The sequence below is a fragment of the Lonchura striata genome, chromosome 3, assembly GCF_046129695.1.
Source record: "Lonchura striata isolate bLonStr1 chromosome 3, bLonStr1.mat, whole genome shotgun sequence".
Classification (NCBI taxonomy): Eukaryota; Metazoa; Chordata; class Aves; order Passeriformes; family Estrildidae; genus Lonchura; species Lonchura striata.
The window spans coordinates 59,734,048-59,761,773 of NC_134605.1; the positions used below are offsets into that span (position 1 = coordinate 59,734,048).

At 36.2% G+C, this 27,726-nt stretch overlaps 1 protein-coding gene across 1 annotated transcript in view; it reads right to left on the reverse strand.

Annotated features, from left to right (window-relative positions):
• ENPP3 (ectonucleotide pyrophosphatase/phosphodiesterase 3) overlaps window positions 1-27,726 on the reverse strand; it is a 35,569-nt gene that overhangs the window by 4,038 nt on the left and 3,805 nt on the right. The window contains exons 3-22 of the mRNA XM_021540695.2: window positions 25,924-26,046; window positions 24,506-24,631; window positions 23,382-23,442; window positions 22,039-22,136; window positions 19,541-19,620; window positions 18,856-18,975; window positions 17,406-17,515; window positions 15,943-16,008; window positions 15,001-15,073; window positions 14,461-14,569; window positions 14,179-14,307; window positions 12,767-12,798; window positions 9,910-10,037; window positions 8,932-8,998; window positions 7,398-7,485; window positions 6,477-6,646; window positions 6,309-6,366; window positions 5,404-5,558; window positions 1,848-1,983; window positions 1,270-1,347 (exon numbers count right to left, since the gene is read on the reverse strand). Of these exons, the coding sequence (XP_021396370.1) occupies window positions 1,270-1,347; window positions 1,848-1,983; window positions 5,404-5,558; window positions 6,309-6,366; window positions 6,477-6,646; window positions 7,398-7,485; window positions 8,932-8,998; window positions 9,910-10,037; window positions 12,767-12,798; window positions 14,179-14,307; window positions 14,461-14,569; window positions 15,001-15,073; window positions 15,943-16,008; window positions 17,406-17,515; window positions 18,856-18,975; window positions 19,541-19,620; window positions 22,039-22,136; window positions 23,382-23,442; window positions 24,506-24,631; window positions 25,924-26,046 (2,007 nt within the window). The remainder of the gene's footprint in view (window positions 1-1,269; window positions 1,348-1,847; window positions 1,984-5,403; window positions 5,559-6,308; window positions 6,367-6,476; window positions 6,647-7,397; window positions 7,486-8,931; window positions 8,999-9,909; window positions 10,038-12,766; window positions 12,799-14,178; window positions 14,308-14,460; window positions 14,570-15,000; window positions 15,074-15,942; window positions 16,009-17,405; window positions 17,516-18,855; window positions 18,976-19,540; window positions 19,621-22,038; window positions 22,137-23,381; window positions 23,443-24,505; window positions 24,632-25,923; window positions 26,047-27,726) is intronic.

Here is a 27,726-nt window from a genome sequence, read left to right on the forward strand (position 1 = left end):
AGAACTAAACTGCCAATAAAATCAACTCTTTGTTACACAAAATTTGGATTTTATCAAAAGGGACATACTCCCACTTGCCTTTGAAAGAGGTGCTGTAAATGCTATTGTAGTCCTGCAAGGCAAATTGCACTACTGGAGTGTATATTGATTTGATCTAAAGCTGAAGCTACAAACCTACAGCTCATTAATTTCTGGCTGATCTGCATGTACCTGCAGTGTTACAAATAGTAGGAACTGACATAATGGTTTTATGAGAGGAATACTCATCACCTGAGTGCTAGTTTAAATGTAAAGAACTCGTACCAAACATCACTAGACAATTTGGCTCATTTCACAGATGTCAATTAAGAAAATAAAATGTGTAGGATATAAAATAGTGAGATTATTCAAATATTTACAACTGACATAGCAAAAAAAGCCTGACAGGTTTAGAGCATTGAGGGCATCTCCTATTGATTTACCTGTTACTTATGGTCTATAGAAATTTCTTGTTGTTTTCCTTTAAAAATTGGATTTTTGACAGTCTGTGATTTACTTGGAAGATTAAAGACACTGAGGTCTTCTAGATCTCTGTTTTTATATATGAGTGAATGAATAAATGAGGTCTGAATGGATTAGAAATACATTAGAAATAGTCGGGTTTTCTCAATATTTTCCTTTAAAAATTCCTCTTTTTATGCATTTTCTAAGAAAATGAGCCTAGGCCTAAAGGTAAAACAAGATCATAAGCATTTATAGAAAATTTCTTATCAATTATTACAAACAAATGTGAGTCAGGCTGGATGGGACAAGCTTACCACTCTTGCATAATAAAAACATCTATTATAGAAATAGTATTGTAAGATTCATATTATTGAGTCCTTCTCTTTAGATTTTGAAAAAAGAAAATATGACATTTTCATTCACCTTGAGCATATTCCCAAGAGAAATTTTTATGAGAGTTTCATAGCTAGCATTTCATGCTAGGACAGCCCAGAGGAGATTAAGAGCAAATTGAAAAGCAAACAGGTAAGCAGAGATAAGCAGAAATCAGATGGGACTATACAAACAAACAAAAAAAAAAAAACAAACCCAAAGCCATATAATTGTGTTATAAATTTTCAAACATCTAAACATGAAAACATCCTAAAATGTTTTAAGTATATTTTTACAACATCTAGATATACAGCAGGCTATGCATTAATGTTTAAAATTTTGTGATAGCTTTATCAAACCCAGAAAAATAATTATAGAAAATTAATCATAATTAATCAATATTTTGCAACCTACCTTTGAAAGCCTTATACATAGGAACAACATTGCTTGTGAGTAAGGCATCATACTGTTCAAGATCAGATGAATTGTAGTCTATATAAAAAGACCAAAATATAAGTGAATGGAATACTATACAAAGGCCAATTGATCATACGTCACTATAAATTGTAGGTACATGCCATTTAATTACGTTACATTGAGCATGAGTGTCTGATCCTACTGCAAACATATCTCCAAATTTGTACAAGAAATCTACTCAATAAATAATAATTATCAAATTTGAAAATAGGAAATGAATATTTATGCAGAGGAAGAGGGACAGCCTTTCCTTCCAACCCTTTACGTCATCCCAACCAGTCATTCAAGTCATTCCATGTCTTAAAAAAAACCCTTAAATATTCTAAACCAAAAATATTTAGATACAAGTAGCAGCTGCCCGACTTTTGGTCAGTCTGCAAACACTGGAAACCTTTTGCTGCCCAACATGCTGATCCAAAGAAGTTTGTTTTGGTGTTTGGGTATATGTTTAAACATAAACCCACATCCAGCTGATTAAGACTTTCTAAGGTCTCTATAAAAAGAACCATGCTCACTGGGAGGATAGAGGAAACTGTGGGTCAAGGTCAGCTCTTCTGGGTAGTTGGAACAATTTTGGCTCCAAGCAGCAGGGATTCTAACATCAGGCCGCAGACAGTCTGAAACAGTGGGAGGAAGAGGAGATGTGTTTTCCTGTGAAAAGGAAAAAAAAAAATCTTACACCCACGGCTGTGGCTAAGCCAATGCTTTGTATGGTTTTAACTTTCTAGAATGGACTTCATTGAATTTTCTCCTATTTTCATAGTGAATCAGGTCAATGCAAGTAATGGACACTAATGTTTTCTGGGTAGTGTTTTTCTTCTACTTATGTTTTTAAGTAATTCAGGGAAATCCGTATGCACCGTGTAAAACTGTAGCAGCAAAATAAGGCTACACCTTAGGCAAAAACAGATTTCACATTTGACTCATTCGTCACTTTTACATATTTCTGGAAACAAACTCAAATGTCACATCCTCCTGGAAAGCAGCTAGTATATAAAAATGACACCATCACCTCATCTTGGCATCTGAGGATGCAGTCTCCATGAGAATGTGTGCTGATGAAGAGTTACAGATAAAGAAATCCACAGTAAATTTAGAAGATTTTACTGGCTTTAGTAACTTCACCAAAAGATCTGACCAAAACTGATTCTGATGACTAGAATTCTTTCTATAACCTTCACTTTTTTCCTATAATCTTTTCCACACACTTTTTCATAATTTTACAATAACATTAAATCATCTGGATATGCTTTTTTGTGTTTAACTTTTTTTCATCCTCATTTACATGTAACTTATTTTCATTTTGGTAAGACTGGAATATATTTTGCATTATACCTTTATAAACAGAAGTTAAACATCTAATTTGGTTTTCAGTACATTGTTTGTTTCGATCAATTAAAACCAAGCAAAAATAAAGAACTGATATGTGCCTCTTTGTACTCCTTGATTTAATTTCTTTAGTTACTTTTGTCAGAATTCAAGTAAATGCCATATTATGGTCAGGTTGTATATTAATGGAAAACATATATACCACGTGGAATGAAATATAAAAGACAAAAGTCTTCCTTTGACTCCTGAGCAGATCATGTGTAAAAAAACAAACGAAAAAACCCCATTTATCATCAATTTGGCTTCTTCTATTTCAGGTCAAAGAACCACAATGTCTCCTGAAAAAAGCAGTTAAAATTAAAAATTGACTGTGCCTATCACATCATGAATTGTCCTTTTTGATGTGGGTTATTACGTTTTGATGAGCCACTAATTAGTGTCAAGAAGCAAGAATTATTTGCATTACATGACAGAATTTAAGCATCTGCTGTGGTCTCTTATGTCAAATCCAGCCCACTTCAGGCATGTTTGTCTTTTTGCAAGAAAATGTGCCTTCCTCCCTGGCAGATGAGTACAAAACCTCGAGAAAACTAATGTCCTTCAATCTTAAATTTTCCTTAATCTTGAGAATACTAAGTAATCAAAATGCTGATGTTTTTTATATAAGATCTGCAAATGTATGCTAGTCATCCATTTTCAAAATTTCCAAATCACACAAAACCAGCAAAAGCCCAGCCTGCATTAATTACCTAGTTTAATATTGAAGACCTTCTTTATAGATACATAATGATGAGATATACCCCAACTTACAAATTGTGTGAAGCACTCCACAGGCTGTATCCAAACATAATTAACCCAGGATACAATAAAAATTCTGTAGAAAGGGCAACTTTCTGTCATTCCCAAGTATTGCAGCCAAATCTTACAGTCAAAGGCATTAACTCTGCCCCTCTGTCCTTCCACAGGCATTATAACTTACAAAGCAAATTTCTCTCAATTAGCACTTGTAATAAAAACTCATAATGTCAGCTTACTGTGCAAGGTAAGTCACTGTGTGAGTTCTTACACTCAGAGCCTTTCACTGTTGTGTCACCGACACTATTACAGATGGAATTTATTATTTCCTTTTCTTTTGATCTAAAACATGCATCATTGTATTAGAGGCTGCTGTGACCTACATCCTCCAATACTTCAGTCTCAGTCATTCACTGCTTCTCACAATGTTGCATAAACTGCTATAAGAAACTTCTGCAAAATATGTATTTCTCTTTATTTAGATATTAAGTTGAAAAAGAGCTTTCTTTATACACTTCCAGTATCTGAAGGGGGCCTATAGAAAAGCCAGAGAAGGACTCTTTGTCAAGAACTGTAGTGATAATACAAGGGGCAATGAGTACAAAGTGAAAGAGCAGAAATTTAGGTTGGATATTAAGAAGAATTTTTTTCACAGGGTTGTGAGACACTGGAACAAGTTGCCCAAGGAGGCTGTACATGGCCCAACCCTGGCAGTGTTCAACGCCAGGTTGGATAAGGCCTTAAGCAATCTGACCTAGTGGGTGTCCCTGCCCATGGCAGGGCTGGATTGGGATTAAATGATCTTCAAGGTCCATTTTAACCCTTTAAAGTTCTATAATTCTATGATTCTTTGCTAACTGAGAATTTGTTTTTCAACAGAGAAAAATGTTGAAAAGTTATTTGGGTTTTTGAGCTTTTTTTAAGTTCAATATTAAGAAGACTGCAGTTCTGATAGGACTTTTAAATCTTTTTAAAGCAAAATCAGACAAAAAATATGCCCACAATTAAATTAGTTTTCAAATGGGTAGTGAACACTCATTGCAAGGTTTAATGGTAGATCTTCAAACATGAAGTATAAACAGTCCTTGTTGAAATGGACATTTGTTTAAATTACTTTTAGCCTTCTTAGGATTGGATTAATGATCTTTCAACCAAGATAGTGAAGAATCAGTAGAAAGTATGGAGTGAAGCTTTCTGAAATACTATCATTTTAGCAGCATTCATTTGAATAAAATAATTTCTTCATATTTGTACTGATGAAATAAGAAATCACATAGACATCAATAACAGTCCTCTTCAGATAGAAGAATCAACATGGAAACTATTTCCTCAAGGCAACTTAGAAAAAGGGTCCAATTATAAGGGTAAATAAGCCCATGAATGTCCATTAGTTTACTGACCCCGAAAATTCAAACTATTTATTCTGCATACCCTTGAACACTCAGAAGTTTATTCAACTATAATTACATTTTTCAGAGATTATATCATGTAACAGAGAGCAAAGAACACACAGAAATATGCACTAGTGCAAACTGTCTTGTAGAGTTGCATAGAGGGTATCTAATAGGAAAAAGATCACGGTACTCATCGGAAAGCTTCAAACTCCTGATTTGGGAAATCACAGCCTGCTTTTCCACAGGAACCAACAGGTAAGATGGAGAATTGTCTTGACAGTATATCCCTTTTACAGAACAGGCTTAATAGAACTAGCTCACCAGCAGCTCTACTCTCCTACATCTTCTGTGTCCCTAACAAATGGTCATTCCCACTTCTCAAAACTTTATTTTAAGATAGGTGAATTTTAAATTATATCAAAGACACTTCTGACACAAGTGCCTTAGTCACATGATATCCACCAGTCCTTAAACAGGGCTCCTGATGAATGGACCACATTTTCAATCCATTAGACCCCATATGTAAGAGTAGTAGAGACATTTCATAACCTACAGGCTTATTCACAGTGTATGCAGTCCACAGTGGCATCCAGATATCATAGCTGTATCCACTCACATACTGATGATGGGAAAGGAGGCAGTAAACCTTTTTCTTCTGAAGAACTTTGGGTCTCCCATATGGCAAATGAGATGAGCTTGCCTTCATTACTAAAATTCAAATAATAATTATTGATTCATTTTTCTATATTATTTTGGATGGCACAAGGGGTTAAGAGGGCAGAAAAAATAGTTAATTTAGACTTCACCAAATGCAAATAGATCCAACAGTAAACATAGTCATGTAGTTCTTTAGGCTTATAAGTAGAATAAAAAAATGTAGAAAATAGTTTTCGTATTATGTTTAATGTACAAAAGTCAATATAATATATCAGATTTGCAAATTCTTGTTTCTTTTAAATTTCATATCAATGCAAATATTTTGACTTTATCTTGCCAGTGGAGTGAAATTTACATCTTATTTTACTAGGAGAGGCATTACAATGTTTCCCAAAACTTCCAGAAACCCCACAAGAAAAGTAGAAATAAGTATCTAGGGGAATTTTTGATCAGAGAAAGGTAAAGTTATGGATACAGGGCAAAGAACAAGAGTTATCTCACACAGCCTGACAGTGCTCAGATTTTCTTCAAGACCATTCAAATCTTTATTTTTTTTCCAAAAATTTAATGGAGTTCAGATTCTATTCTTATATATACATGTTGCTATAACAGAGTCCCTTAGCATTTTTGAAAGAAATTAAAAGGAAAAAAAATTTAAAAAAATGCTTCTGACCTGATTTTGCTACTTCACTTTCAATTGTAATTAAATTGCAAAAAAATCCCATTGAAACCAGTGACATAAAATATAAACTAGGTGTAGATTTAAAAATACTGCTGCTCTTTTCATTTTTTGCTACTTACTTTCTTCTGTGGTGAGATTTAACCTCTCATTTAGCTCTTCTGGTGACTCAACTAAACTCTGTAAAAAATAAGAGAATTGTTCAAAATTATTCCATTGTTTAGAAAAAAACTAAGAAAGCAGAACACACTTGACAAAGATGATTAAAAATGCCAGAAATTCCTATTTACTTGCGTGCAATTGCATCCCAGGTCATCTGCAGGAGTCAGACTGGAAACTGGACATGAAGAGGGAGATGAGACTTCCTTTGGATGTGAAGGATTGTAAAAAGGTTTCTTTAAGAGGTGATTCAAGCTGCCATGTGTTCCATTGTTTTCTGCTGGTACTATATGCAGCAAATCTGTTGAAACATTCAAAATTTGTAAACATATTTTAAGACTAAAATGGTATTTTAAAAAGTTATTCTCTTTACAAATCTACTCATTTCCTAGTCATTTTTTAAAGGTAGATGAAATAGCTTATTCCATTATTTAAACTATTACTCCCACCAACTTGCAATTTTCTAGATCTGAAGGTTCTTTGCTGTCTTCCACTGCATCAAGATTTAGTAACTAGAGATTTGAGTACTGTTGGTACATTTTTATACATTGTCACAACATTCACAAGATTAGATAGTTTAATGCAAAGTATAAATATCATTGCAAGAGCATCACATTGTGAAACTTAGTAGCCTATTGCATTTTTGTGTGATGGTTTAATCCATATTTTCTGAGGCTCATGTTTCCTAATTCTGCCCTGCTGGAACTGCAATGGTTCATCTTAAGTTATGAGCAAGAGCAGATACTCTCTAGAAGATTCTTGTCCACAATTCCACAGGCATCAGTTTGACAGCAAACCCATGTGGCAGGTTCCCTCTGATTCTTAAGGAATTCTGCAATCAGAAAAAAACCTTCAAGGCAGAACAATTTCTGGAAGTCAGTTTCTTAGCAGTGTAAAGAAGGCCTAAGAGCATGACTTCAGTGTTTTGGCTTTGAATTAATTCACCCAATTTTTAGCTATGCTTCTTTTAGCTCTTACAACACTGGTATTTGAAAATATTTGAAAAAATATTTGAACTTTATAATCTAAAGTACTGGGTTGTTTCTACTCACCACACATAAGGTTGTAAACCTCGATGTTTTCAAAAGCATCCACTTCTGTTTTCTCTTTAAAGCTTGGGCCATAGGCTAAGAATATAGCCTAGATTGTAATAGTAATAAAAATAATAACAAAAAAAAAAATGTTACTGAAAGGAATCCAAAGTCAAAACCAATTCAGTTGCACTTTATGAAAACTGGGATAATGGACAAAATACAGTATTTTCACAGTCACAGAAGTTAAAAGTACAGGATTGTTCTAGTAAGAAAGACAAATTTCTGCCATTGCACATAATTTGAAGAAAAATGCAAAGCAAAAATTCATGTTTTAAACTATATAATGAATCTTATTTGGTTAACGGGTGTTTTTTTAATACCTGTTGCACTCTGAAGTCTTTGGGTCACTTAAGAGTCTATGGCCATGGTCAAAGCAAGGAGCAGGCAACTGCAGAGGCCCACTGCAAGCTCAGCAGAGACCTGCATCAATGGCACAATGCAGTGCTGGGCAGCCCTTCTGGAGCCTGCAAGGTTTGTTGAAGAACACTGATGCTATGTACAGTCTCACAGGAGTTTCTACTGCTTTATGAGCCTCCTGAGCTGCCTGCTGGGAGATACAGGACTAGCAGGACAATGATCTGCTCTACAATATTATTATGTGTCCATAATAGAAAAGGAATTTTCAATGTATTATAGAAAGATTACATGTTGCTCCTTTCTTTAAAAAAAAAAAAAAAAGCACCAGTTGTGGCATCTGTGCAAGGATATCTATCATTATGGTTTCCATGGTAAGCAGAATTTACCTTTTCTTTCCATACAAACATTCAGCATAATTCTGATCACTGACATTTGGTTTTAACATAGTTATAAAGATCTGGAAGGATCTGATTCTTAGACACAAAATATGGGAGTTAGAGTGGCATGCTTGACCTTAGTTAAAGGTTCACATCACAGAAAGTACATGAAACACCAAAAGCTCAAGACCTCAAAATATTTCTACTGTAACTGGAAGTGAAAATGAGATGAAACTGCAACACAGGCTATACTAACAGACAGTATATATAAGCAGTTTTTTGTTCTGGTGATATGACTAACTGTTGTAAGATAAGCAGAGACAATGAGATTTAGTTTATTTGAGCATACAGGCTTTCAGATGCTTGGATGAACTCCCAGGGCCTATAGAAATTTTTCAGTCATTGCCTCAGTGGAAGAATGAAAGAACAAAAGAATTCAGTATCTAAACATGGTGCACTCGATTTACTGCAGTCTACCTGTCTCCAAGCAGGTAAGGCAAGCCCAAACTGGTTTTGCTACAGGACCCCAAAGAAACAGGCCTTGTACACATCGATGAAAGACAATACAAATATTAGGACCTAGTATGTGTTTATAGTTTACTTTGGACCTAGTATGTGTTTATAGTTTACATGTCTTGTGGCCAGAATAGAAAAAGTGCACTGCAAAAACTTCCATTGTTTTGTATTTTGGTGATTTACATGTCACATCATGATTTTGTATATAAGAAAGTGCAAGAATAGAATAGAAATCATCTTACCTCCATACTTTTAAATTCGTTGTTATAGCCATGGTTCCCTCCATCACAATATGTGTAACTTTTATCCCTAAGGAGAAACCATCACAGAATGTAAATAAGAATGACACAAGTAGAAGCTCTTAGTAACAGTCATTGTGGCTAACAGACTCAATCATTCCTTGAGAACTGTCTCTGCCATCATGTTGTAGTACTTACAGTTCATCATAGTGTTCATTTCTATGAAGATCTCTTTCTCCTTTAACAGAAATTTCTATGGACAGTAATAAATTATCCTAGCTGGTTATGAGTGTACAGTGTAAGAATATTTCCAAAGCAAATTGAAAAAATGGCTATTTTTGAACTGAGGCCCTTACCTAGCTACAGGTTGCAAAATAAGTGTAATCTGTTTTGGAAGAATTCCTAGTTATATTCTTCAGCATTTAAACAGAAAACTTAAAATGGGAGAACTCTGCTGTTGGCCTCTATGGAATAATATAAATAAGACTGCAAGGGGTTTTGCCTTACAAGACAGTGCATTTTCATTATGAATTCTGAAGGATGAAGAGACGTGGAAAATGTGAGGATGGGCTATAGAATTAACAACACAACTGACTACTCTGACATAGTAGCTAATACTTACTTTTATCTACCCATTGCTAAGACACATGGAAAAACAAAGAGATAGTCACCCATAACAATTCAATGCACAGTTGTCAAGTGCAGGTATCCTGTTTGCAGAGACCCAAGAACATTTGAATGTAGTTTAAAATAGGGTGATTATAATTTTTTTTTTCACTGCGCAATTCTTTTTATATGTCCTGGACAATTATTTGGTTTCACCAAAATAATCATGCTTCCTTTTTTCGCATAGTATGATTTTAACAAACATGGAAATGTAACATGTCCAAAGCAAAACACGAAATGAAGCACATGTAAAAGAAATTAAAGGGATGGGAGTGGGATGAAAAAATAGAATAACAATCAAACAAATTACATTACCTCACAGCCAGCCACTGTCGATCCACCAAAAGATGAACTTTATCAATACGAATGTTGTTAGCATAGTGGAATCGTTTGGGCAAGTCAGGGGTCAGGTAGGGCTTGAAGTGCTGGGGGGATCTTCTGCACTGTGTGAGAGGAAAGAGTCCAGTCGTGAGTTTCGCTCAGTTTCAAAAAACTGCCCATCATTCAAAATTATCACAACTATCTTAGTGATAGGAACACAAGCACAAAGCCCATTATTCACAGATAGCTTCTCAGATGATCTGCAGGTGTGGTGTCATTTTTGGCCCTGGAAGCAACACAAGGAAAAGCCACACTTTTTTGGAACTCTTTGAAAACAGACTACATACAATTTGTATATCGAGTCCACAAATACCATGGTAAAAGTACATCTAAGGCTTAAAGACACTCAGTAGAATTGTTTAGTCTATATTTCCATACTAATGCTGTTAGTATCTAGTTGGCAAGATTACACTTCACGAGAGAAAGCTCCCTGGCAGTTTATTTCTGCCACCTTCTGTCACTTTACCATTCCATAAATAACAAAGCAAGCCAAGTATACACAATGTAGCACAGTCTAGTGCAAGCCTGAACATGTAAATGTCCTTTGCTCAGCTGTTAGCTAGAGGTCTTAGCTTTTACATCCACATTTAGTGTGTTCATATAACTGCTGCATTACCAGGCATGCCATGGAAGAGCTTGGAATTGTGAGCCTAAGGATAGCCATATGACATACTGCAAAGACTTAACTATATATGGCCATTAGAAGCCATTCCAGCTGGCTGCAAGCATCACGGCAAAGTTTCAGCAGTGTTGCTCCTGATCACAAATCTAGCATTGGGATAACCCAGAATATCTAAAATGCTAAAGGGAGAGCTGCTAGGAAGCTGGGTATGCCACAGAAGCGGACCTGTTTCACCACACAGGCTGTAGAAATGGTACCATGCTTGGAGTCTGGTTTGACATCTTCACTTTTAAGTACTAGAATTGTATGCTCTGCATAGGATACAGACATGTGACATGACTGTGCCCCAGCAGTCATCAAAGAAGAACAGAGGATTCCAGGAACATGAAAAATAAGGATTCAATGTGCTTGCTAGCCTGGAAGAAGTCATCTAATTAAAAAGAAAAATAGAGGAAATCAGCATATGACTTACATCTATTCACTAGCACTTAATATACAACACACAACTCCCTTCTCTGCAAAATCCCCTCATTCTAATAACTTGACAGGGACAAAATACACCAACCATTTATGAAGAGAAAAGGAAAGAGGACACATCCTGGTACCAGGCTATTCCCATAAGGCATAAGATGTCACATCTCTGTAACTACTAGCAGTAGCAGTTTCAGCTGAGGTTGAGAACATGCAGATTGTGATATTCCCCTCATACCGATGCTCTTTGATGTGACAAACTCCACATCATAGAGGAGGTGGGGGATGGAGCACTGAGAAAACTCCTTCAGCTATTTCCAGCCATCGATCCTGCTCCCGAGTGTTCCACAGCTTAACGGGAGACCTCTAGTGGAGATTTATCGGAAACATATCCACTTGGGAGCACAGGATTTTGACAAACCGAGAGCATTTTTTCTAAACGTACCACAATACCTGTCCACTGCTTAGCACAGGGCAAGCCACAGAATAGAAAACAAACTGGCAATGAAGAAAAGAAGGGGAAGTTTTGACAGCACACTGAGAGGGAGCAGTTTAAATGTTTAACTCACTGTAAATTGTAAAAGGAAAGAAATACAAAAAGACAACTGTCCTACAAATTTTTTTAGTTTGTGCAGCACATTCATCCCACATGTGTTAATGCATATCTTCAACACTACCAAAAAAAAAGAAAAAAAAAAAAAAAAAAGCTATGAATTATAAGGAAAGAACCATGCAATGCCACTTCACCCTTTAGTAAAAGAAATAGGTCTTCCTTAGGTTTGCACTCTGTTCTGCACTTCTTTGTTTGCATCCTTCAGAACTCAGCTGTCAAAGCGTACCCACATGGGAGACACAGGCAAACTTGGACCTGCCCTCAAGTGCTACATCCATTCAGCATGGCTCAGTTCCAAGCACAACTGCCAGTACATGGGGCCCTATAGCATACATAAAAACACTGCAACTATTTCAATGATATGTCCAAAAGATCCTAAGAGAGTCATACTGCCTGATGCCAAAGGCCTATCTTGTCTAGTAGTCTGTTTCAAATCAGATCTCCAAAATTTCCAGAATCAGAAACTTAGAGATAAGAACAAGCCAAGTATTGAATGAAGTTTCTTTCTCATAGGTGCTTAGTTTCTTCTAGGCTTCAGGGACTTTTTAAGTCAGATGCTCCTTGTGGATCAGGTCTAAAAGCTCTTACAGGGCTGTACTGCATTAATACATCTAAAATCCCCTCCTCCTGCCTGTATTTCCAGACTCTACAACACTTTGTGGCAATGTGCTCTACAATGTCATTATCTCTTGTGTGAAAAAGTTACTTTAGCCTAGCCTGAGTGCAGCACTTTTGTTCCAGTGCTAATAGATGCCTATTGTCTAAAGCATCTCTGTGCTGTATTCTCTTCTATCATGTAGATATACTCTTGTTTCTGCCCCTGAAGTCAGCCTCTTCTCTTTCAAAGTGAAGTACAGAATAATTTTCTCTGAACAGAGACCCCCTATGGCAAACCTTTGTGTATCATCTTTGAACAACTTCCAGAACTGCCTCCCATGGTACACTGGAGTCAATACACTATTTAAACTAGTGTACTCCAACACTGTAAACTAGCACCATAGTCTCATTTTTTTACAAACTGTGTTTTTCCTTCAGATTCCAATTAATAGTAGCTAGGAGTAAAAGTTATGAGAATATTTACTCACTGTGAGGTTTTTAACGATTCCTTCTGAGTCAACTGTTAAAAAGAAAAGAAGAATTAATGTACATTCAAATTGCTGAAGGACAAAGCCTCATGAGAAAAACTTAAACATACTTTTTGTTTATAAAATTGGATTTCTTTATTAGCTTGTGAAGACAGTGGCAACTGTAGCCTTCCACAGGTAGGAATGTTATGTTTCCAGTGGTAACTGCCTGTAAGTGTGCCTGTGGAAGTTGCTAGAACACTCGAATTTTGGGTACATCAGGACAGACTGTAGAAAACTGCCATGGTGATGACTCCCTACATCTAAAGCTGACAGATGTCAGACCTGAGGTTTTTTCTCTTATCTAGCCTCTGTTCGAAGTACAACCTTTTTTACATTGAACAGGACCCGGAGAACTTGTCTTGTATTTTGCTTCCAGCATTAGTCACAGAGGAAATTTGAGTCTATCTTGATATTTTCACCTTTCACATTTTGAAAGAGTAGTTTAACCATTTGACATTAACTTTCTAAAAAGTAAATCTGAGCACTTCATGGAAGAAAAATTCCTACAGAAAATCTAGGACTATTAGAGGAAATGAGTCAACAATTTTATTGAGATTGAGATACAGAAAAAAACGAGAGTATTCTTTTCTCAGCTTATTACTCTGCTTTTATCTGAATTAAATCAATGAAAGTCTGCTTTATGTCATATAAATATTGTTCCTTCAAATAAGTACAATTATAAAACATTAATTAAAAATACAATGGAATCCCAGCTCGTATTTGTGACCTGCAATAACTATGCCTTTTAAAATACTTTACAAATTCTTTGAAGTCAATACATAGAGCTTTTCCATGATTTTATCTCCATTCTTTTCCCTAATACAGAAAGTTCTGGGATTTTTTTTTTTTTTCCAGTCTGCTAGCATGGTATCTATTTCAAGTCAGAGTTAGCTCAAATTATTTCAATTTTCTGTTCTTTTGAGATACTAGCTAAAGGGCTTAACCAAGGCTTAGATTACACTGTGCTAAGGTTCAGACTCTGTAACTTTGTACACACAGAAACATTCATTACTCCAAAAAGACTGACTCTGCCAATGTTGCACAAGAAATCTGTGAAGAACAATGCACTTATGAAACCCCTGAATTCCAGTTAAAAAAAAAATAGTACCTTTACTTCTTCTTTCCATGCCATGAAAATACAAATTAGAGTCTACAACAATCTTTTCTAACCTTCAAATTCATCTAAAGTGCTCATTCTTGAAAAAAAAATCCCAAAAAACCTCCATGGATGTTGAAGCCAAGTTAAGGGAAATAGAAAGCTGCTTACACTGCTGATTACTACTGATTATCCATTTCCCTTTTTTTTGCTTGTTTGTTTGTTTGTTTCCTGCTATATTGATTGCTCAATCCCAGGACTGGTCGACACTTACATGTAAAATAGTCATTTGGAACATTCTTTGCTCGAATGCGAGCTGCAGGCCCAGCATAGATGTAGAAATCCACCTTTTTGAAGTAATTAGTCATATATTCTAACTTCTTGCAGTAGGTCCTCTCCATCCCTAAAGGGCAACACAGAAACAGTACTTTTTCATATGGCAAGGAAAATAAAGTGATTTATAAAATGGATTAACACTACCAAGACCACATATTTCACACAGGAAGAAAACAGTGACTCAGTAAAATTAACTTGAAAAAATAAGTAAATATATTACCATGATCAGCTAAAACAATGAGGTTTACACACTTGTGCAGGTTTCTTTGTTTAAGGCCATCCATGAGCATCCCCACTGCTTTATCTGCGGCCTGTAAGGCTTTGATTACCTGTGGGATAAATCAGTTACATCTAAGATCCTTAAAGGTTGAAATTTTTGCCTTCATGCAAGTAAAGCTTTTGGTTTACAAATTAGCCAACATTGAAGTACAGCATAGGAATAAATAAAAGGTAGCTCTGAGGATTTGCCAGGCCATGTGCTTCTAAATATGACATAATAATATCATTAAATATTAATATTTTTTCTAGTAGTGTGATATGAAATTTCAGTCTGATGGTTTATGGTTCTTTTGATTCCCACACAGTGTGGGAATCATAACATTAGGTTCAATCACAAGCAAAAGTTCTGAACAAAAAGTCATAAAAGAGTCATGGCAATTTTTCATCTACTATCCTTTTCAGGTCTATAAATTGGTTAAGTTCATAGTACAACACCATTTTTAGTGCAATTAAATATAAGAAAAATATAGGAACTACTTACACCAGCACTAACTGGTCCAAATGAATGTCCAGAAGAATCTGGTTCTTCAATATATAAAGTGTATATGTCAGGCCTTGAGTTAGAAATAAATAAGAATGGAACATTATGACAATTTAGAGGCAGCACCTAAAAAGAACACTTTGATTTAAAAAAAAAAAAAAGGCAATATCAAATGACATTTTAAAAGGAATTATAAATAACTTCTTTAAACCTTGATAACAGTCCATACAGCAAATATAATCATTGAACTTCCTCTGAGTTTTGTAATTAATCAGCAAGGCTCTTTGAAGTTAAAATTTCAGAAACAATATCCAGTGTCTTCAACAGGTAACCAGAAATCACTCTGGAAAAATTCATGATCTCAGACACCAGAGCAAACAATCCTTTTTGAGATGTAAATGGAACTACCAACTGAAAGAGCTCTTCCTGACTAAGCAGTGAGACTCTAGAGAGCATCTCCTAACTGCAAATACATTAGGATTTTATTAGCAAATTGTCATATAAAATATTTCATTTCTTTACACGTCACAAAGTTGACACCATGATGAGCACTGACATTTACTTTTCATCCTGAATTACTTACTGCAATTACTTTCATGTATTTAACCTTTCTTGTGTAATAGCCTTCATATTTTCATCCATACACTTAGACTAGAAACTGAATGTTCAATGTTTTCTACAGGACACACACCAAGAAAAAAGACACAACAATCAAATAAAACTGATACAACAGTACATCCTGTTTGCTTTTTAATCTTTTGTACCTACAGTTTTATCATAGCTATGATAAGATACAGAACAGGCTTAAGTTCAGCAAATAATCATTTAAAATGGTGAGGAAGATTCCATGTTTCATAAACACAGACATAAATTTCAATTGCTGAGCATTAAAACCTTTCTAAGCTATAGTCTCTCAAAGCAGGTAGATATTAAAAGGTGTACCTCTCAGGTTGGGCATTATCAAGCCATTTCAGTACTCCTGAAATTCTCTCTTCATATGGAAATGAACTGAAAAGGAAAAAAAAGTAAATAAAAAAAGATATGATGTTAATAAGACTTACTGACTAGCACTTCTATTTCCTAGATACAGAGAAAGTGTCCATACTCTAGTCATATATTAAAGTCACAGATCTGGAACTAAGAATTTTAACAAGGTATAGCAATTATATTTATTACCCTTATTTTTAATTGAATGTAAGTCACTTTAAGTGGTAAATTAGACAGACCCTGATTTTGCAAACACAAACCTGTGTTGGTGGGACTACTCATATATTTTAAAATACATACAAAAAAATTATTTAAAGTTCAGGAAATAAACCTTGAAATACAAAGTAGAGTAATTTTTATTCTTTTCAGAATATATAAGCCTTGGCCTTACATATTTTAAAAGTAAGTAATAATCCCATCAAAGTCTTTGTGAGATCATGCTTTGTTTCCTATAAAAGAATTCACCTATTAAATAGCTCTGCTTTCCCTCAAAGTCATACACAAGCTCTACATTAGTTAGTTATAGCACCCAGGTGTTTTCCAAGTACCATGCCTACTCATCACTTCAGAGTCTGTTATCTATAGAGATTTATGCTTCTATGCTTGCTTTAGATTATCTTTCTAAAGAATCCTGGGAAGTACACTGCAATCCTCACAATCATCAAAAATCTAGAAATAATTTACTAATGGCAATGCCTTCCATGACAAAACAAACAAATTCCAAGAAACAGAAACAACCAGAAAAAATAATAAAAAAAAAATAAAAAAAAAGGCAACAAAAACGGTGACAGTAATTGGTACTTCACATGTGTAACCTTTGAATGAATTAGAAAAAAACCATACAAGAACTATGATTCAATAGCTGTGTGCATATTATCAAACATGCAAGCAAGACCAGAGGAAATTTAGAGCCCCTCTTCTTTCACTAGCTTCCCTATCCAGCAGTCTCTCTTCAGTAATTTCTGTCTCCCATAGCCTTTTGCTATGGCTTCCTAGATTATGTTTGTTGTCTTAGGGTATAGGTTATCTGCAAGCTTATTCTCAAGTGCAAGTATTTTTAGAGTGCTATATAATATCTTAATTTTATGCATGGAAATACGGCAATCATTGGTGCAGCTTAGCAGTGGCTACTAATCATTTCCAGAATGCTCTCCTAGTGTTTTGCATTTGGTTGGGACTTCTAAACTGTCTAGGAGAGCAGAATATACAGTACCCTTTTGACTTCCTCATTGTGAATGGTATTGAAAATTTCAAGTATTTTTGGTCATTCCATGGCATAACCAGGACAATGTGGCATGGCACTGATCTGTCAAACTTGTTTAAAAATCTTGTCTTTCATTTCCTTCAACTGTCAAATAGCAGTTTGCATTTTTGGAGTAATCTGCAGGAGTTTAGGACAAGCCATTATCAGATCTTACCCGTTGTATTTGGTGTACAAGGTGGGGTATGTTCCCCCAATTGGAACATCAGAGCCTGGCCAAAAGAAGGTGCCTGCTTTCAAATTTTGGGACATTGCTGTCAGCCAGACCTTTGGGTAAAGATACAAACAAATGATTTTTTGTCACCACTGGAGGACTTCAGATCACAAAAGTAGAAATACGTGCTGCAAGCACGCATTTTTCTTTCTCCTTTCACAGTTACCTAATGATCATATCTGATCTAAAGTTTTGTTTCCTGCATGCACATTCTGAAGAAAAACTAGTAGCATGGAAACCATGATGTTGAAATTTCCTGGATAGTCTCAGCATAGAAAAAAACATATAGGGATTTCCATAAATGGCAATGGGTAGTGATCCTTATTCCTGTGGCAAACCCCAGGATCAAGATGGAAGAAGTTGCCTTAGGGATATTCAGAATTGGCATTAGGAAACATTTTATATACACATACAACATTAGAACAGGCTTCCTGAAGCTGGTTGTTGCTGCCCTGTGACTGTCAGTGTTTATGAAGCATATGGACAACACCCTTAAAAATATGATATAATGTTTGGGCAGCCCAGAGTTGGTCAGGCTGCTAGACTAGATGATACATGTAAGTCCATTCCAACTGAAATATTCTATTCCATTAGTTTCATTTTGTTTTGTACCTATTTCTATTTCAGATATAGATTCTAATTATATTATTTTATTGTAAGAGGGCATATTTCTATTAACCCTAGAATGTGCAGCTCTGGTTGTGTTAGAAACCTGACAGAATCCTTCAGGAAAAAAAACAGCACCAAAATCTGGGTATTTGAGTATATTATAAACATTACCACGCAGACACACAGACACACATATATAAATGTATATTAAGTAAGTATACCCTATATTGCATATGTTTAGGGTGCTTTTCAGCAACATATTGGAGCTTGATATTTCTAGGAAATTAATATTAATCATAACCATAGGTACAATTCAGGGTTGTTATGAAATGTGCCATAACAACATAATTTTTTTCAGAAGTTAAGCTCTTTGCTACTCCCTTCCTTGTTTTTAAATGCCCAGATATTTGCAAATAGATATGTGTAAATAGATGTAATTTGGAAACCAATTTCACTTTGTATCATCAAAAAACAAGCAAAAAAATACCCCAAAATCAAATCATACTGAACATTTACTGTGGCTCCCTGTGGCAAGAAATCCATTCCAGTACTAACTGCCACATTAAATGAAAGTTTTGAGTCTCAGAATTAACATTTTAAGAGTTCTTTTACTTTCATAACAAGTGAACTACTTTGTAGGCAGCCTATTATATGAAGCCTACAGGTTATCTAGTACTTTCTGCAAATATATTGCACAGTTTTTAATTTTATTCCCTTTTTGTGTTGTTTTATGATATGACACAAACCATTCTGGACATAAATATTGTATGACAAACAAACCTACTGGTTGCCCTTTCCACCATGCAGGTTTGAATTTTTCCTCCCCTGAAAGTGAGAAATGCGCATTCAAGTCTACATCATACATGTTGTTATCAATGATTCCATGAGATTCTGGATACAATCCCTGTAAAATGAGAATAAACAAAATAAAAGGCTTAGTCCTGAAATCAAATGGACCCTAAATTATGTTTCAATGCACACTGCTACAGTGCTGCAATTTTAAAGAACTTTTTTTATCATAGAAATAGAACACTTTCCTAATTCACATAGATCATCTTCCTGACAATGAATTCAGCATGCCCATCAAATTCCCTTTTCCATATTTCCTTTCCAGCCCAATTAAAACCTGATGTGCTATAGTACCCTGTATGTCATGTGGCTGCATGGCAACTGCCAAACCCACCCTAACAAACACTGTCATCAAAAGGCTGTGTCCTCAACCGTGCTCCAATTAAACTGACAAGGATCAGTAATAACCAGCTTACAGGGCAGGGACAGATAGCACAAGATGTATAGCCACACAGATCATGCCTGTATGTACCATCTCAGCCTTTCTCTCTTTCTCTCTCTCTCTCTCTCTCTCTGATATCTATAGAATGAGTTCCTGTATCACACAAAAAAACAGGCACCACAAAATCCTTTCTGTGTTACCCAGACAATGAAAAGGAAAAACAAAAATTCTCACTTACTGTGACAATAGTATAGTGGTTTGGAAAGGTTTTTGTGGGGTAAACAGCTCTCATGTATTTTGAATGTGTGCCACATGTTTCTGCAACATATCAGAGCATTAATATACATTTTCTTATCTTTTTTTAAATTGAAAACTAACAGTCTAAAAACCAAACAAAAATCACTATTATCAGTTGCTGTGGATTTAGATGGAGAAACGTCACTCCAACACAAGACATACAATCCTGGTGCCTCCTTGTGAGCCAAGCTTAATGTCCCCTTGCAGTCAGTGGGCCTGGATACCCAATTCAGCTGCCTAAAGCCTAGAGGCCTAAGCTCCTTGGAGAAGTCTAATGATCCTGTCTGGCCTTCAGATGCTCCTCCTCCATCCTGTCTGCCAATCCAAATAAATTTCTCAGACACTTCCAAGACCTAAAATGGCCTAGCTATACATATCTATGCAGTGAGACTGAAGCCTCAGGTCAGACCAAACGATGCTCTGCAGAGCTGATTGGTGACAAGCAGGACTCCGGACTCAGTTGCTTAAGCACTGGAGCCAGGTGCCACTTGAGAAACCCTCTGATGTCCAAGACATCTGCATGAAAGTGGACACTTTTGATGCAAATCACTTCAAGATTGTGTTCTCCTGACACAGCTGCTGAAGGCCATGGCACTCTGAAGTACAACAAAAACACAGATTAGGGCACCAATTTGTCCTGTGGCACCCTCTCTCTGTTGATTGAGCTGACTTGTCCTCTAGGTTCTTACACTGCACTGTGCAAACTATATTAAACATAAAGGCACAGATTCAATCAGCATATAATCATCTCACATGCAGACATCTCCAAGAATGTGTCTAAATGCAGGTGTTCTGCCCTGGGGTGAATACCACACCAGGTGTCCTACCTGTATCTCCAAACATTGCATTATTTTTCATAGATCAAAGGTTCTCAGCACATTAACATCTGTAATGTCTAAATCCACTGCAAGATTCAACTTATTTACCCACAAAACAAATATATGAAGACTGAAAAATGCCTTAATGACATTTTTACATCTAATTCACGTGGACAAAATTCTATATTAAGCTGTAACGAGATTATGATTTCATTCATGCTCAAACACACTTTATTAATTGATGTAGAGCATTTCAGTCAAAGATCAGAAGTTGATTTTGACTAAGCAACCAAAACAATGTGTGAAATTTTTCAACAAAACTGTTCCAATGTGATACAGAAAAAAAAGAGGCTAAAAGAATGTTTGAAGAACATCTGAATAATTGAATAATCGAAAGATATGGGAAAATCAGCAAAATTTTCTACGGATTTCTCTTACACAATACAGGATCTGTATTCATACTGTACATATTCTATAAGCTTGATTACCTTTACTGCAAGTTCTAGGTTAAAGGAGTTAATAGAGAGGAAAGATTTTATGCTATAAATCAACATTACATTTTTTTTATTTTGCAAAGAAAGAAAATTCTTCCCTGTAGATTTCTGAGAAATATGAGTGTGCATAAAGAATTGCTCAAGTTGACCACAAATATGAGCAATGCTGAGTTAGACTGGTTCATGTTTCAAAAGATTTCTTGGAAACATAGACACAGAATGGTATTCGTTCCTTTTGCCAGTTTGGCATTCCTTTTTCGGCTTGTTTCAAAAGACTGGAACTGACTACTACCTTCAGCATTCATGACTCCTTCACTGATTTAAGTTCTTTCCATTCAGAATGACATCAGAGAATAAACAATTAGCCCAAGAAGTCAGGTATGCACATTAGTTCAAGTTCAGGTTTCTGGATACTCTCATTATCCACAAACAATATTGTTAACTATTCCATAAAATGTTGTACTTCATAATATACATGTGAAATTTTCAAATGAGCGTAATAGAAACATAATGTAACACCTGACCTCTAAAATATTCAGGAATTTAAACCAAGTGTGCAATAATGATCTCACTTTTTAGAGTGCTTTAAAGTACAAGCTAAAGATCTTCAACCTACTCTTCCTCACAATATTCAGAAATGCTGGAAAATGGTTACTTGAGCCCGACTGCAATAATATCAACATATTAACATCTTAAAATATCTGTTTTGGAAAAAAAAAAGAAAATTTTCCCAATAACTCATTGTATTATACTGTAATGTTCAACTCTTATCACCTATTTAACTATTTTTTTAACGCAGTACTGAAGGTGCAGGAAATGCTTATCTGGAACTTTTTCTCAATTTTAAACTGTATTTTAATGTATATTTTAAACTGTGTACTTAATAAAAAAGTTGCTGACCAATATTAGAGGCCTCATTAAAAAAAAAAAAAACTCACGTTTGCTGCACAAATACAAGAAGCAATGCAGAATATATATAATAATGAAAGATTCAGCTGATGAAAGAGGCCTGAATTGTGATTTTTTTTATTGCTGAGCAACACATATGCATGACAGTAGCAAAAGAGACCAGAGAGGTTGCATGCAGACTTTTAAAGAAAACAGTCAAAGCACCCTTAGTAACTTACTGAGTTTTTCAATATTTGGCAGCAAAGAACTCCAAGTTTCCAAATATTCTGCTCTAAACCCATCCATTGAAAAAAGGATAAGTGGTGGGAGAGTAAATCTACAAGAAAATATAAGTTTATCATCATAAAGAAATTTGGAGAGTTGGTGACTTCTTAAGATATCTAACAATATAAATTCAGCTTTTATAAGCAGGATCTTGAGTATTCATGTGCATCCCAGAATTAATAACACAGTGTGAGATAGAGTTCAATATTGAGAGCAAATAATAATAACACTCCTTCTGGTAAGAGAGCAGAGGATGAATAAAATATAAGCAATCATTTCAGCCATAACATTTTTAAAAAGTTACATATTGACATCAGGCAGTAATCACTATCCTTGTTTGTTCTTATTAACAGTGGTCTTTCCAAAACACAGAAGCACACTAGCATCAATAGTTTGTAAAAAACCAGTCTGCATAAAACAGCTTGCTTATTTGAATCTGAAATTAAATGGATCTTTATATTGCAATGCAGTGTATAGCACTCAAAGAAGCCCCCTCCACTACTTTCCAAGCTTTAGCCTATGAAGCTGGGTTAACTCAGCAAGTTATTTGTTAACCTAAAAAGTGTACTTTGATACCTATTTTGGGAGGTACATGCAGGAACCTACAAAGAACTCACAATGCTAATGGTTTTACTGTTATAGTTAAACTAAATTGGCAGTAAAATAAAATAAAATAAAATAATGGATGATGTCACAAATACCATAACTGAACCAGAAATTATTTTGTATTTCTTTGAGGACAACTTTTAAATGGTGTTTCTGCTGAGCCTCTACTTATGGTTCTGAAATCCTGCACATATAGCAAAACTTTTTCAGATATACAGCTACTTCATAGCTATCTTTTAAATACAACTTTCTTCCTGTAAATAACTGAAGCAAAAAAAACCCAAACAACACTGTTGCCTAAATAATTGCAATCACAGATTCTAGCTGTTATTACAGACTGCATAAAGTGACTAATCACAACTATCAAAGATACAATATGGTAACATGAAATGGACTATGAACAATTTGTGATAAATGAACATTGATAATGCTAACAATTTTTCCAGTCTTTGCAAACTGAATTTCAATCTGAATTGAACTCCTGTACTCTGTTCTAAACTGTAAATGATCAATGAATGACAAAGGTTTTAAAAAGAATAAACATTCCTAGTTATAAATTTCTACAGAATATTTATTCCTCAGGGCAGAGACTTTACTCTCCATAAATATGAAAACCTATTTCAGAACACTGGAGTATTTTTGACCATCACAAAATTTGTATTTGCTAAGGAGGCAAATTCCTTTATCTTACCCGTCTGGACACTGAGGAGTTTCAATTGACACACATGGTTCTTCTACCCAAGATGTTTCACCTAAAAGGAAAACAAAATACTGAGTTAGCACTGAACCCCACCACCACCACCAAAAAAAGCATCTACCTTTTTAAAGCTCTTCCTGTAACATTTTCTGCTTCAACAGAAATCTAGGGCTAAAGACACCTTTAGGAACAATTTGGTGCAACCTATTAGGCCCTCAAACCCTGAAAGCACTAGTGCTCACAAGTCAAAAACAAAGAACATATGCCACACAGAAAAGCAAAGAAACAAAATGAAGAAGAAAACACTACGGAAAGCTTAGCCTTTTATTGAGTTTTAAATTAATAATATTCAAAATGTATCCTGTCCACATTGAGCTACTTACTCCTTTTTTCTTTTCTGAGTACCACTGACACACTTAGACACAAGTTCAGGGCTCCCTTTAGTACTTATTTTCTTTCTGTATGTTGTGCTTTAACAACTTTTAGCTTTAATCTGCATTTAGTTAACAAATGTAATTTTGCAGGAGTTGCCTTCGATTTATCCCCTTTAACAACACAAAAGAATTCTGATAACAGATACTATGTCACCATCATACACCTCAAGAGTTATTCCTATAACTGAATTATACCTGCACTATTCTTTAATGTGTTTATCTGGAGCCAGTATGAAAAAGTTAGCCATCAACAATGATATTCAAAAATAAATAAAACATAAGAAATTCAGTCTGAAACCAGATTTACAATAAAAAGGATGGGAAATTTTAAATTAGAGGTGACTACTACAATATATACTTCAGATTGTCTCCATCTATTTTTTGCGGGGGGAAGGGGAAAAAAAGAAAAAAAAGGAAAAAATCCAAAGGCCCCACATGGTCTACTTCTGTATTATCCAAATAATTCTGTCTTTCTAATCAATGACACAATTCACAGTGTTCTACAGAAAAAGTGCTTTTCACAGTCAACAATACCAAAAGATTCACCTCAAAACGTATTAATTTTTCAAAATGCCAGTCAGAATCTGGTCTTGAGAAGAAAATTCATCTGCCTTTATATTTTCAATGTTTGCCCATCTATTTCACATAAAAATTTATATGTAAAACTTTTTTATTTTGATGTACCTTTACAAATGCTGTAGTAATTTACACAGCAGTCTTTTCTTTGCAAGCAGTCATCAGAACAAGAACAGTAACTTCCAGGTACTCTTGTCTCACCACAACGGAAAGTAGTGCACTTCCAAGATCGGGCTGAAAATTCAAAGGAAAAAAACTATGATTCAGTTCACAGAACCTCATGTGAACTTCTTTGTGTGAAAATCCTTTAAACAGATAAAGAAAAAAAAAGTTATTTATAAGTACTGTTTGAGTTGCTTTAGAAGTTTGCTCTGCAAAGAAAACTCAAGATTTCATTTAATGCAAAAAGCCTATTTCTTTGTCCACTGAACAGTAACACAGTCATAAAAAAATTTATTTTACAAAGGTATCCCCAAAGTCATCTCCCTCAAAGCCTTCCATCTTTCCAAAAAGATCTAGGGAAAACACAAAAAAATAAAACAAAACAAAACACACACACACAAAAAAAAACAAAAAAACAACACTCCATATTTCTTTTACAGGGAGAAAGAGAAGCAAACTGATCTTTTTTATGCTCTTGCACATGAGTTCCAGCAGAGAGCAAAAAAAAAAAAAAAAAAAAAAAGAGAAGTAAGGACTGAAGTGGGCAGAAAAAAGCAATAAAAGCAATAAGCATGAAGAAATACATGAGCAGCTGCTGGGAAAGCAGACACAGTAACTGGAGAGGAGGCTGGTCTCAATGCAGAACCAGGCTGTCCACCAGAAGACAAGTGGACTTCTCCAGTCCCAAGCACCACCAAGGTCTGCATGAGGGCGGAGAGCACAACTGACTGGGAAACACCCCTTATTTTCAAATGTGCAAGAGGTACCAGCACAACAGGGTTGCTGCTTCAAGGGCCCTGATTAAAGATAACCCATTATTCCTGCTCATGCTCATCTTCATCTTTGTATGTGCCATAAAATATGCATGGCAAATGCTTTGGTTATCCATAAGGGACAAAAATACAGAAGTCTGATTTGAGAAAGATGAAGGAAGATTTGTGTCCTGCCAGGTCACCATGTTACAGCTCTCTACCACCTGATTACAGAGGCAGCTAGGCTCTGTCACAGCCACCTGAACAGGAAGATAATTTTACTGTGAGGGTGATGGAGCACTGGAAAGGTTGCCCAGAGAGGTTGTGGAATCTTCTTTCCTGGAGACATTTAAAAGCCACTGGGGCACAAGCTTCAGGATCTTACTTAAGCAGGGAGGCTTGACTAGATGACCTCCAGTGGTCCATTCCAACCTTATAACTATTCCATGATTTTGTGATTTTTTTGGTCACATTTCCCTCCCTAGGAAATGTGACGTGACTTCTGTGTATCTGCATAAACATGACAATTACCCATTTTCTATTACAGTCACATGAAGAAAAAAAGTCAAAATAAAATGGACACCAGTGAGCACTGCCTGGAGGGGAACTTACTTGGCTCCACACAGGTATCCTCATAGTCCCAGCAGCAGTCCTGACGCTCCTTGCAGCCACTGTCACACTGGCAGCCGGACACATCTTTCCTGTGTGGCTCATTGCACTTGTGTCTGCAGCTGACTGTAGGGAGAAGGCAGCGAGGCTGAATGCTCAGATAACCCTGTGCCAGGTAGGTCAGTTAAACAGATCATGGATATGGGCTGCAGGGAGAGATGTGCTGAATAATTTCCCAAATCTGATTCCCTAGCCATTTTCCACTAGCACGCGGGCCAACACGGTGGAAGCAAGGCTGTAGGAATCCCTCTGGGAGCTGAAGGTCTGACAGTGGCTGGGACCATGCTGGCCCACAGCCTGGGGCAGGGCTGTTTCTGCAATAGGTCTCTGCAGGACCACTGGATGGGAGGCAATGCCAGGGTGTTCCACTCTGCCAGCATGAGAAAGGGGAGACTGGCATCTCCCCTGCTCATTTCTCAGTCTGAAATAAAAGAGGAAGAGTGATTCCCACTTTGGCTGTTCTGTAATGCATCTGCATGGGACAGAAGCTCCCTCAGGGCAGGGTACCGAGCCATAGGGGTCCCCAGGAGCAGCTGGGCAGGGAGCAGCAATCAGGAGCCATCCCACCACTCCATGCTGGAGCAGGGCAGCTGAGATACCATGAGGGCAGCCCCACACTGGGAACTGGGCACTTCCCTGACAACAGGGACAGGTCATGGCCAGGTTGTTGGCCTGTGGGTAGGTCTGGTTCAGCGGACTCACATCTGGGCAGGGCAAGACTGTGGTGAGCTGGAGGCCATCCCTGCTGGGTCAGTGCTGGGACAGGGGCAGTGGCTCCTGGGCCCTGGGTAGGATAGGGACAGCATGGGGGAATCTCCTTTCCTGGAGACATTCAAAAGTTATCTGGACAAAATCCACGGAACTTATTGGAGCACTCAGGACTCTGGCAATATCTCTGCTACTTTATCGTTACCATGTCCCTTAAAAATCTGTAGGTTGGGCTGTTTTAATTAAAATAAAGAAGAGGACAGGCCCGGCATTGAAAATTGAGACAAGTCTTCCTCAACACAGCTCTGACACCTTCAAGCAGGGTGAAGGGACAACTCTGGATCTCCCTAGGGCAATCACAAATCTCCAAAGATCACTACTCGCAGTTCCACACCAGCCTCCACATGGACAAGCCTTGTTTGCACATTGTCTGTACTCCAGAAATACTGTTTGAATCCTGCTGAGCTCCTGCATTTCCAGCTTTCTTCTCCAGTCACACAGTTAAACAGGAATAGGCATAACTATCTACTCAGGTTTGATAGGGCAATTCTATTATAATTGCGACAAGGTTCATGCTTTTGCAGGATGCACTGCCTACAAATTTGGGCTTTAATACCCACTTTGTAGAGCCTATGCAGAGCTAAAATGATTTTCAAATGATCAAAAACCAATTATGGTTCTATTTAATTTTATTTGCTATTGAAAGTTTTCAGAAGGATCTAAGACTTAATGAGCTACTAGGTAAACAAGTACAGTATGTGTTGATTAGCTATGAGAATGTGCTTCCTTGAACTCTTCAAGAAGGGATTACAATTGTTTTGATTTTAAAGGAAGTGTTTTATTTAATTCACAGTGTGTTGAATTTTTTTGTTCTCACCTGGACTGGCTTGTTCCCCCAATATCAAAACATTACTTTGTTTTTCTAACTAAAAAATACCATTCTACTGACTCAAGCCACTACACCCTTTTTATTGTAGATTTACAGAAACTCAGGTTTTCAAAGAATATTCATAATCAGTTTTAGCATCAGCCTCCTGA